We start from the raw sequence: 12,724 nt of genomic DNA, 5'->3' as shown, positions 1-12,724 counted from the left end.
AATAGGCAGTTAAAAAAATTAATAAAAAAAAAATCTATGGGGTATTTTGAGCTGAAACTTCACAGACACATTCAGCTCAGACTTATATTACATCTTTTTAAAAAAAGTTCTAGGGCACCTTTAAAAATGTGACACTTTGAGCACTGTTGAGAAGATTCGTAAACACCTCTGATTGGCCACTGTGTTCACACGCTCGTCAGATATGTCTGTAATTGGTTACAATGATCAATGCTTCAAAAACATGTTGTAAATAGATATCAATGACACTCTTACACAGACCGGTCCACTTTAGACGCCTGCTTAAAAACGCTCCCGTGCGTTGATCATTGTAGCCAATTACAGACATGTATGTTGAGCGTGTGAACACAATGGCCAGTCAGAAGTGTTTACAAATTCCCTCAACAGTGCTCAAAGAGTCACATTTTTAAAATTTCAGTACCAACTTAGCTTCGAAGTCAGTACTTTGGACAACAAAAGTACTGTGTGTATTAGTGTTTAAGGTAAGTTTTACTTAATTTGAACTGACTGATTTTCTTACTGGTTTTCTAGTCGAGACTAATATTGGCCTAAGTGTTAAACTAAGGTTAAACACAAAAGACCAATCATTTATTACTTTGACAACTCCTCGATTATGATCTAAACCACTATTAAATAAGGGTTCACCATCCAAGTATTACACCAGCATGAACACAAACATGAACATTTACCAACCAAAAACTCTGAAGATCAGTACAATTATTTTCAGAATTAAAAGTGAACTAGCCTTACTAAACAAAACTGCAAAAATAATGACTGTTTCCAAACAATTTTCCATCTGTCAACCATCTGATATTGTCGAGCAAACCCGCCCCTAACTCCACCATTGGCTGAGCCAGAAAGTCAACCTATGAACTGCTTATGTATAGTCGTCTCTGCTCATTAAACCCACCCAGGAGAATACTAACACTGAAAAATCACCTTAAACGTCCTTCACAAGAATTCCCTGAGCTAGCTGAACTTACCTGTATAAGCAATCCATGTACTCAGCACCTTTGCTGTATTCCTCCCAGTATCTGTGATACATCACCAAAACCTTTTCCTCGGACTCCAAGACTCTCTGTAAGACACATACCACAATGATGCAAGACATCCACAATTAAAACATAATGACACTCGCCTGAGCCACAAGCATCACCCCATCTTACCTTGAACAACTGACGGACGTGGTTCTCCAGAAACACCTTTGTCTCAGTGTACAGTCTTTCCCCTAAAGGCTCTGGATATGCAACACACAGCGCATATATGTCACTGAAGCCCACGTTAAGGATTTTTTATAATGCAGGATATTTGAATCATGGTATTTTAGTTTTATATGTACTGTTGTGTGCTCTTATTTCTTTTACTTGATCATCCAAATTGCTCGCAAGGGATCTTAATAAAGTTGAACTTGAGGATACATGAAGTTACTCTAGCGGTAAAATGTTTTATGTTTTTGAAAGAAGTTTCTTAAGCTCCTCAAGGCTGCATTTATTTGATCATAAATACAGTAAAACAGTACTATTGTGAAATATGATTACAATTTAAAGTAACTTGTAATATACTGTAAAATGTAACTTGATGCAACTGTGATGAGTTATTTAAATAGAATTCATTGGTAACATTATAATGGTCACTTTTGATCAATTTAGCCTAATGAATCCTTGCTTAAAAAAAATATTAATTTCTTTCAAAATCGTATTGATCTTCCCAAAGTTTTGAATGGTAGTGTAAGAGGTACATATAAACTATGTAAAACATTTAATAAATGTCCATTGCACCCACTTAAAATAAAATGACCAAAAATCTGATTACAAGAATCATTAAAAAGGAAGAAGAAAGGGGAAATAATAGTTCTAAATCAGGACAGATGTAGACTACTAGAGATCAGGATACGAGAAGCGGTCGTTCCATGTTGCCCTCTCCACGTAATCAAGCATCACAACCGCTCTGATTGTCGTTAGGAGCTTGTTCCACGTCTCATCGAAATCCACCACCCGCGGTTTTAAGGACATGGTGTGTGGCTTCGGCTTCGACTGGACGGGGGAAAACATGAAAAAGCAGGTGACAATGAATTCATTATAGCATTCCCATTAGTGTTGTTAATAACTAAAATGAAAACGACTTAAAAACGTTTTCGGTAACTGAAATAAAGTGAAATTAAAGGGTTAGTTCACCCAAAAATTTAATTTCAGTCATTAATTACTCACCTTCATGTCGTTCAAAACCCATAAGATTTTCATTCATCTTCAGAACACAAATTAAGATATTTTTGATAAAATCCAAAGTTTTTTTTTTTATCCTCAATAGAAAGCAATGAAATTACCACTTTCAAGGTCCAGAAAAGTAGTAAAGACATCGTTAAAATAGTCAGCGTGACTACAGTGGTTCAACCTTAATGATATGAAGCGACGAGAATAATTTTGGTGCGCAAAAACAAATCAAAAATTTACTCAACAAATTTGTCTCTATCCTGTCAGTCTCAGACTCGACAGCTCCTGCGTCAACATCACGCGCATGTGTCGTGCTTGCTCACATAACCAGCGTCGGCCAATACTGAGCCGGCGTTCAGACGCAGAAACTAGAAGCGATGCAACGAAAATAGCACAGCGTTGTTTTGTTTTTGCACACAAAATGTATTCTCGTTGCTTCATGGCATTAAGGTTAAACCACTGCAGTGACGTTGACTATTTAATCAAAGTTTTTACTACTTTTTGGGACCATGAATGTGGTAATTTCATTGCTTTCTATTGAGGATAAAAAAAAAAAAAACTCTTAGATTTCATCAAAAATATCTTAATTTGTGTTCTGAAGATGAATGAAGGTCCTACGGGTGTGGAACGACATGAGGATGAGTAATTAATGACAGAAATTTTATTTTTGGGTGAACTAACCCTTTAAACTAAAATGCATTTAAGCTGAAGTACTAAAATTATTAAAAATAAAACAACAAAAAAGTAAAGCTAAATAGAAATATTTAAGCAAAACTAAAACTAAAACTGATAAAAATGAGAAAAGCACACAGAATCTAAAATTAAAATTAAATTAAAATAAAAACTAATTCAAAATAATAATAATAGTATAAATAATAATACTAAATGAATCAATTTCAATGACTTTTGCAAGTCAAATTAACTGGATAAGGATTTTTGTTAAAATGCATTTTATCGAAATGGCACACAATGAGTTGAGCATAACTAGCAAATTATATTCTCTGTAGGAAAATCCCATGATAATTTTCCCCAGTGATTACTATTTTAAAACTCCCTGAGGTTTTCCGCCTTCCTATTAATAGTAAAACAGTAGTAGCTCCAACCACCACATGCTGTCCTTAAATTGTTCAAATACTATTAATAATACAATTAGGTTTTTTCTTTAAAGAAAAGAAACAACTTTATAATTGTATATGTATTTTGTAAATGCTTTTTTTTCCCCCTGTAAATTACACTGTGTACAATTCTGTAAATTACTCTCAATATTTAAGCCCTGCTTTCACTCCCTGACAGTCAGTGTTGGGTGTTATTATCTAATTACTGTAATTTAATTACTTTTCCCTTGAAAAACTAAAGTAAGGGATTGCTCGTAATTTTTCGGCAATTTTATTATAGTTACTTCTTATGTAACTGCATTTTATACTGTATAGACAATAGAACAAGTCTATATGAAACAATAGTGAATTTAACATCAAAATTGAATGTTAAAATATATGTTTTAATGTAACCTTCTCCCTTTATTCACTCCAAGAATAATTATGCAATTGTACAAGAGAGTAAATAGTACAGTAATCTAATTACACTGTTGAAGATGTAATTAGTAGCTAACAATTAACTCCTTTTTCAGAGTAACTTACCCAACACTGCTAACAGTTGACCACCACAACACACAGATGTAACAATTAAGTAATTTCCCTTGACAGGTATGTCTAGAAAAGAATAAAGTCAAAAAACATGCATGTCTGCCTTCTACACAAAACAACCATAAACCACAAACCTCATGAACAACAACACATTCAAGGGGAAATTGAATATCACAGTAACTGATTGTCACAATAAAGGCAGATCAGTGAAGATCAACTCATTATCTCAGTGTCAACATCCAAAACAGCTGTCAAGGCACATCAAAGTATAAATATCATTTGATCTACATAGAAACACCTCTATAAATAGCCAAAACAAATGAGTTTACACCTCCAGTAAATCCACTTGCTGTAAAACAGAGTCACCCCCCAAACTGCAGAGGCCTAGTTACACATATCCATGATAGGATAGCATGAAAACAGAAGCTGGTGGGTTATTTTAAGCAGACGTGATTGAATAACAGCTGTGTACTGTGGTAAACAAACACGTACACGTGTGTTTATAAGAGATGGCTGTGTGTTTACGACATAAATACAGTGTTATGGAGCAGAAGCAGGAGCTAACGTCTGAGCTAACATTAGCGCTGCTCATTCACACACACACCTGAGATTAAGAAAGCCCTGCTGAGCTGCGAGTCTCGGGCGGTCGGGAGGCTCGGGTGTGTCGGGTCTGGATGTGCTGTCCACGGGTCAGTGTGTCACAGGTGTGGGTTTGAAGTGAAGCTGTCAGGACGCTTGATTCCTCTCTCTCCCTCTACACCTCTGCCATTGCCTTTCACGGACTGCACCACTGAATCAGCTGTAGGGGTGGACGAGCGCAGCTAACGATTGACACACTTGTGACAACCTTTTAAATACACGAGATGATAAATAAACGTTTATTTGAGCGTTAATATAAATAATGTGTAATAATGGGATACATTATGCTTGAAATTAATGATAATATTGTCTCGCAGCTTTTACCGGACTCCCCCTTTTATTGGTGGTATGACCGAAAAGTACGGCAGCTGTTCGCGGACAAAGTCGTGACAGAAGAGGCATGAGTAAGAAATTTAACAATTCTCGCTTTTCGCAACGGTTCCAGGTCCTTGTCGGTTGCATTAACGATCTTTTTAGTAGTTTTTAGAAAGAAATGTTTGGGGAAAGACATTATTTTTGCATTTTGCTTTGCTCGTTATGACATTTCAGTTTTAACAGAACAAATAGCCTATAACAAATTAAAAAAAAAAAAAAAAATCATAAAAATGTCTTTACAAGGAATTTGTTTTCACAGTAATTTAAAGGTGGCTTAAACACTGCAAAAAATGCTGTTCTTACTTAGAGTTTGTATCTTGTTTCTAGTCAAAATATCTTAAAGTTCTTAAATCAAGAAGCATTTTCTTGATAAGCAAAACTTATTTTCTTGTTTTCACGAAAAATAAATCAAAATTAAGTGAGTTTTTCCTTGAAACAAGCAAAATAATCTGGTAGTGGGGTAATCAAAATAATCTTATATCAAACCAAAAATAATATATCTTGTTTTCAGTTTGGATTAAGATTATTTTGCTTACCCCGCTGGCAGATTTTTTTAGCTTGTTTTAAGGAAAAACTCCTTCCTAAAAACAAGAAAATAATTTTTACTTGTCAAGAAAATGCTTCTTGATCTAAGAATTTAGATATTTGGACTGGAAACAAGAACAGCATTTTTTGCAGTGAATGGAATCATATATGTTCTACTAACTATCACTCATTGCAGCAGAACTTAAAGTGTGTCTTTGTATCGTATTATATTTGTACAAACTATAACAAGGTATACTTTAATACCTTAATATGGTCATTAGCACTTAGATTGGGTGTAATGGTTACGCCATTGACCCCCAGGGACACATGAAGCCCAAAGTAAGAAGGCCTAGTGTCCTAAGTGCCTTTTTAAATGCTATATATGAGTCATTCTACGAAACGGGTGCCATTTCCACTTTGCATTTTTCAAAATTCTCATTTCGAACAAACTTTTAAAACAAACATACAACTTGAAAGATATGTCAATCCTCCAAAAAAAAAAACATTTTCCCACCTCAGGCACAAAATCTTTAATATTATCCTTTTTATTCAGGCAAGGAAGCCATTCTTGTACCACCCCATCACAGACAATATGCCATTGGAGTAGTAAAACAAGAAATAGATTTTTGGAATGATGTGGAAGTTTCAAATTTCAATATTTTATTCAGAATACAACATAGATGACATATCAAATGTTTGAACTGAGAAAATGTATCACTTTAAGGGAAAAAATAAGTTAATTTTAAATTTCATGGCATCAACACATCTCAAAAAGCTGGGACAAGGCCATGTTTACCACTGTGTGGCATCCTCTCTTTTTATAACAGTCTGCAAACGTCTGGGGACTGAGGAGACAAGTTGCTCAAGTTTAGGAATAGGAATGTTGTCCCATTCTTGTCTAATACAGGCTTCTAGTTGCTCAACTGTCTTAGGTCTTCTTTGTCGCTTCTTCCTCTTTATGATGCGCCAAATGTTTTCTATGGGTGAAAGATCTGGACTGCAGGCTGGCCATTTCAGTACCCGGATCCTTCTTCTATGCAGCCATGATGTTGTAATTGATGCAGTATGTGGTCTGGCATTGTCATGTTGGAAAATGCAAGGTCTTCCCTGAAAGAGACGACGTCTGGATGGGAGCACATGTTGTGCTTGGATATACCTTTCAGCATTGATGGTGCTTTTCCAGATGGGTAAGCTGCCCATGCCACAGGCACTCATGCAACCCCATACCATCAGAGATGCAGGCTTCTGACCTGAGCGCTGATAACAACTTGGGTTGTCCTTGTCCTCTTTAGTCTGGATGACATGGCGTCCCAGATTTCCAAAAAGAACTTCAAATTTTGATTCGTCTGACCACAGAATAGTTTTTTCACTTTGCCACAGTCCATTTTAAATGAGCCTTGGCCCAGAGAAAATGCCTGCACTTCTGGATCTTGTTTAGATGTTTTCTGGAAGTATTCCTGAGCCCATTTTGTGATTTCCATTACAGTAGCATTCCTGTATGTGATGCAGTGCCGTCAAAGGGCCTGAAGATCACGGGCATCCAGTATGGTTTTCCAGTCTTGACCCTTACACACAGAGATTGTTCCAGATTCTCTGTATCTTTGGATGATATTATTCACTGTAGATGATGATAACTTCAAACTCTTTGCAATTTTCCTCTGAGAAACTCCTTTCTGATATTGCTCCACTATTTTTCGCCGCAGCATTGGGGGAATTGGTGATCCTCTGCCCATCTTGACTTCTGAGAGACACTGCCACTCTGAGAGGCTCTTTTTATACCCAATCATGTTGCCAATTGACCTAATAAGTTGCAAATTGGTCCTCCAGCTGTTCCTTATGTGTACATTCAACTTTTCCGGCCTCTTATTGCTACCTGTCCCAACTTTTATGGAATGTGTAGCTCTCATGAAATCCAAAATGGGCCAATATTTGGCATGACATTTCAAAATGTCACACTTTAAACATTTGATATGTTATCTATATTCTATTGTGAATAAAATGTAAGTTTATGAGATTTGTAAATTATTGCATTCCTTTTTTATTCACAATTTGTACAGTGTCCCAACTTTTTTGGAATCGGGTTTGTAGTAAAATGTCCCTTTTTTGGAAACCATCAATAGAAAGTCTGTATAAAAAAAATGTATTCTTAGATTTTTAATCTTGAAATATGAATTTGACGTTTCAGTGGCCTCATTGTTTGTACTGAAAAAATGAATTCACTTAAAATATACAAATAAAGTTACATTTATCTGATTAGTCCACACAACAAGAACATAATTCAACATTAATTTATGTAATAATTCATTTTCTTTCCATAAATTTTTAACAAAAGTTTATCGTCATGTCTGGATGTGTGCCGGGTCTTCCGGAAACAGAATATAAGGAAAGCCAAAGGCCCAGACTGTGTCTCACTTGCATGTCTAAAAGCCTGTGCTGACCATCCGTCATCCATCTTCACAATGATCTTCAACCGATCATTGTGTGAAGTGCCATCCTGCTTAATATGCTCCACCATCATCCCTATGGTCACCGTGATTTTGCCAAATAAGACATGTTCCCGGATCAACATCTTTGTTGATCCTGGAACAACATTCCAATCAGATTTGTGGGACAAGTTTACCATTTGTGAAGTTCCTAAATGTAATTTAGGGAGGAGTGAGCCCATCTAATCTTCCAATCAACAGCCAGAGTATATAAGCAGCTGCTTCCCTCTCTTCAGTCTCGGCTGTTCCAGCATCCCTCCACCTCCCCAAACTCCTGCTTCATCTCAGGTACCTTGCACTATGTAATCATATCCTATATTTATTCACTAGGGGGGTGTATCAGAGCTCGAGTTGAAGCTGCTTCATCGAGCCCCTCCTCAGTGGACAGCAAGCCAAATTAGCTAAACTAATACCCTAAAGATTATATGGGCAAACGAACTTGTTAAATGACAAGTTTAGGCTTGCAACCAGGGTTAGGTACTTCTAAATCAATGATATTCACCTATCTTTCCCCTTTGATTTTAGGGATAAGTTATGGGCAGGATTAGGTTTAGGGGTAGGAATAGGGTTAAGACTAAATTTTAAGACTGGAATGTTGTTCCAGGATCAACAAAATATGTTGATCCAGGAACATGTCTTATATGTCTGACCTCATCCCTATACCCAAGAAACCAAAAACTACCGTACTAAATGACTACAAACCTGTTGCTTTGAGGTCTGTGGTCATGAAGTCATTTGAGAGACTGGTGTTAGCCCACCTGAAGGACATCACTGGCCCCTTGCTAGACCCTTTTTTAGTTTTCTTATCGAGCAAACAGGTCCATGGATAATGCCTGCAACATCTTCACAAACCAGGGACTTATGCAAGGATCGTGTTTGTGGACTTCAGCTCGGTTTTCAACACCATCATCCCAAATATCTTCCTGACTAAACTGACCCATCTCTTAGAGCCCACCTGTCAGTGGATCACCAGCTTCCTGAGAGAGAGGCAGCGACTAGTGTGGCTGGAAAAATTCACTTCCAATACCTCCACAATCAGCACTGGTACTCCTCAGGGGTGTGTTCTCTCCCCACTACGAATGACTGCACTACATCTCCATTATGAAGAAGAGGGCAGGTAACATCATCTTAGATCCCTCTCACCCAGGCCACTGCCCTCAGGAAGATGCCACAGATCTCTGTGCACTAGAACATCCAGGCACAAGAACAGTTTCTCGAACCTGAACTGCTAGCACGCCATCTGTTTTTACAGATCTATATCCTTATGGTGTTTATGCCACCCAGGCATTTTGCAGTAATAACTCTCATGTAAATACATTTTTATATTTATGCAGTTGTATTTACAGTATTTAATATGTACATAAGTACACAGGCCATCTACTTCCATTTAATTATTATATATTATTATATTATGTCTGTTATACATATTCAGATATGTTTGTTCTTAGTATAGTTTTCATGGACTTTTTTTGTATTTGGTAGTTCCTGTCTTCCTTTGTTTCAGTTTCCCGCTTCTCATTTGTTGTCACAGGTATTAATCATTAGTTCCCTCATTTGCCCTGTATTTAAGTTGCTTTGTTTCACTGTTCAGTTATCGGCTTTTGTTCGTGTTTCATGCATGCTGTTATGCCTTACTGCCTTCATGTTTAATAAACCTCATTGTTATTTTTATATACAGTCATCAGTCTTCTTCAGTCAACATGACAGAACAACCAACCCTCTAAGATGGAATACATTGCAAATTATGTTTGTGTTACACAGAGCTATTCTGCCGTCTTGCCATCACTTGCCCCTACAACGGTGAGACCCTCAAATCGCTGTTCTGGATCGGGGCCAATTATCACCATCAGGTAGACCTCAGAGACACCTTAGAACTTCACTGGAGGGATGCCATCTTCAGGTGCCTGGAGAGTGTCTACCCTCCATCCAGGACACAGCCAGACCCAGAACCCAGCCCACCACCATCCTCAACCACGGAGACTTCGCAAGAGCCCCCATAGACACAGTGCAATTAATATCTCATGTGGATGTCTCTGCTCATTGCTGAGCATTTCTACTGCATTTTCCATAGTGATGTCTCCTAACCTAGCTAATGCATCAACATGAGCTAAGTTTCTGGATAGTTTAAATCTCACCATTTCGTTGTCCAGGATTGCCATGGAGAAAGGGAAAGATGCCCCTTCCCACTCATGTCCGCATGTGGATTCATGATTTCAGGCAGTTATTTGCATCTGATGTGTATTGCATACATGGGTGTAAAGCATGGTTAGTCCTCACTGGTGGATGGAGAAAGTCCTCCTGTTCCCCTGCAGCCTATTCCTCCAACACAGAACAGGAGGTTTTTGAATTTTTTTCCAGGACTGTAAAACCCCAGAGCACAGATCAGATGGCTTTAATGACATTTTATCAATACCTAACCCAGTTTTGCATAGGAACCTCTTCAGGACCTGTATCCACCTTATGGGTATGATGGCTTTGTCACTGACAGTGGTCCTGCTGGGTTTGCTCAAATTGAGGGACTTACAGTGATGGGTAGCTGCGAGGCAGGTGTTCTCACAGACACCTTGCCCGCAGAGTGAGAATACTCACAGAATGCTTGGAGGCTCTTCATCAGCGGAGAGACCCTTGTGTATTCCGGGCAGGGGTCTATTGGGGGGCATGTCTCTGTGAAAAGTCGTGACAAAGCATATATCCCTGAGGGGCTGAGAGACTTTTTTTCAGGGCAGATTGTTAAACACTCCCTGGACGCCCCAGCTTCGGCAAACTTCACATAAATCTTCTGGAGATAATGGGGTTTCATGTTTCTGTCAGGAAAGACAACACAACAGTGGTTGCATATATCACTTGCCAGGGGGTAACGCATTCATTGCAACTGCACGATTTAGTCCGCAAGCTGATTGTCTGGAGCACTGCGCACTTCAGCACATTGTGCATGACGCATGTCCTGGGAGTCCTAATGTTGGAGCAGATCTCCTTTCAAGGGGCAATCCATTATACAGAGAATGGGCACTTCACCTGCAGGTGGTAGATCAGATTTGGAAGAGGCAGATCTCTTCCCCTCGCAGGCAAATGCAAAGTGTCCGCAATATTTCTCTCTCAAGCTCGAAAATGCGCCTTTGGGTGAAGATGCGTTGGCACACCCATGGTCAAACGTGTTGCTATATGCACTCCCACCGCTGACTCTAATTTCTCCCACCCTAGACAGAGTAAGAGATAACAGATTATTTCTCCTTCTGCCCATTGGCCGAGGAGCCTGAGGCTGGCAGAGATTGTTCAGCACCTTCAGGGAGAGCCCTGGTCACTCCCATTGCACCAGGACCTGCTGTCACAAGCGGGTGAGCAGATATTTCTCCCCCAGCCAGAACGGGTCAATCTTTGGGTCTGGCTTCTTAAATCTGAATGAGCTGAGGCTTCCCCAGTAAGTTATAAATGCTAGCTAGAGCGCTATAGCCCTATCTATGCTCTCATTGTATGTGTGATTGAGGACTGGTGCACATGTAAAGGAGTTATTCCTTTTCAGAGCACCATGAGTGATATACTCTGTTTTTTGCAGAGCTTAATGAACAATTCTACTATAAAAGTTTATCTGGCTGCTATTTTGGCTAGTCATGTAGCCTTCAAAGCAGCTTCAGTGGGACAACATCCTCTTATATGCCAGTTTATGAAGGGAGTGAAGCGTTTAAGACCAGTGACTAAGCGGCAGATCCTGTCATGGGACTTCTCCATGGTTCTGAATGCTTTAACTTGGGCCCTATTTGAACTTCTGAAGTGTGTTCATATTAAGCTCCTATCTCTGAAAATGGATTTACTCTTTGCTTTAATCTCAGTTAAGCAGGTGGACGAGTTATATGTCTGAATTTTAGTTCGGATGGCAGCAATGTTACAGCGATTGAATTGGCTTACAGCGATTGGTGGGCTTAAGGGCTCATTCTACAAGAGGTGTGTGACTACCTCATGGGAACTGTGCACAGGGGTGGATTTCAGTGGGAGATATTTGTGCAGTGACATGCTGGGCTTCCCCTCATACATTTATCAGATTTTACCATCTGGATGTCACTGCACCTACATGCAGTTCTTAAAGTTGGCTCTTTGGAGAAAGTAAAGGTTATCTTTCATTTTTGCTGGGTCTTTTCAGTTGTTTCGGAAAGCATGTGTTAAGGGAGTTGGCCATATCATTCCCATAATGACATACCGAGTGATTGTTTGGAAGAGAACTTTAGGTTACTTTCGTAACCCTGGTTCTCTGATTACAGAACGAGGTAGCTTCAGTAGCTTCCCTACTCGCACAACACAGGGGAAGAGCATGCTTAGAACACCATTTTGGGGATTACAGCTGCATATATAGAGAGGGGGTGGGTTCCTTGTCATGAGCTGTGATTGGTCCGTTCTTCAGAGAGACATGGTGTAATTCATGCTTCCAGACTCTCTCACGCCTGAAGTATTTCCCATAGTGAGATACCTTGATCTGTTCCCGGGTTACATAAGTTTTGAGCTTGTCCACTTTTGACCACTTCCAGAGGTTGTCAAAAATGCATTCGACTGGATTTCATAGTGTAATGTGGTCGAATGCGTTTGAACAGCCATAAAAGACCGCCTACTCTCCATCTACTGACTTAATGCATAAACAATATGGGAAACGGGCTAGACAGATGGAATTTAAACTTTGTCAGCTGAAGACCCAAGTTTGGTTTGAAGATGAAAAATGTACCAAGCACAATGTTCTCTCACCATTCCTGATTTCTAAAATGCACTCACCTTGTACGGCGTGATCTTGCGGCTGTCAGAGCAGTAAAACAAAAGCTGCTGCTCTCCGTATGTTTTTCCGTCATCT

At 39.0% G+C, this 12,724-nt stretch overlaps 1 protein-coding gene across 3 annotated transcripts in view; it reads right to left on the bottom strand.

Annotated features, from left to right (window-relative positions):
• cul2 (cullin 2) overlaps positions 1–5,162 on the bottom strand; it is a 30,565-nt gene extending 25,403 nt beyond the window's left edge. Inside the window, exons 1-5 of one of the 3 annotated variants that reach the window (XM_067378204.1) lie at positions 4,476–5,162; positions 3,866–3,937; positions 1,912–2,051; positions 1,185–1,287; positions 1,002–1,096 (exon numbers count right to left, since the gene is read on the bottom strand). In XM_067378204.1, the coding sequence (XP_067234305.1) occupies positions 1,002–1,096; positions 1,185–1,287; positions 1,912–2,030 (317 nt within the window). In that variant the 5' untranslated portion in view covers positions 2,031–2,051; positions 3,866–3,937; positions 4,476–5,162. The remainder of the gene's footprint in view (positions 1–1,001; positions 1,097–1,184; positions 1,288–1,911; positions 2,052–3,865; positions 3,938–4,475) is intronic. The other 2 variants (XM_067378205.1, XM_067378203.1) reach the window with 2 other exon arrangements.
• Positions 5,163–12,724: the final 7,562 nt, after the last annotated feature.

Source organism: Chanodichthys erythropterus, chromosome 23 (genome assembly GCF_024489055.1).
Source record: "Chanodichthys erythropterus isolate Z2021 chromosome 23, ASM2448905v1, whole genome shotgun sequence".
NCBI lineage: Eukaryota > Metazoa > Chordata > Actinopteri > Cypriniformes > Xenocyprididae > Chanodichthys > Chanodichthys erythropterus.
The sequence above is the reverse complement of the archived record's forward strand: the minus strand, read 5'-3'. Positions and strand labels throughout refer to the sequence as shown.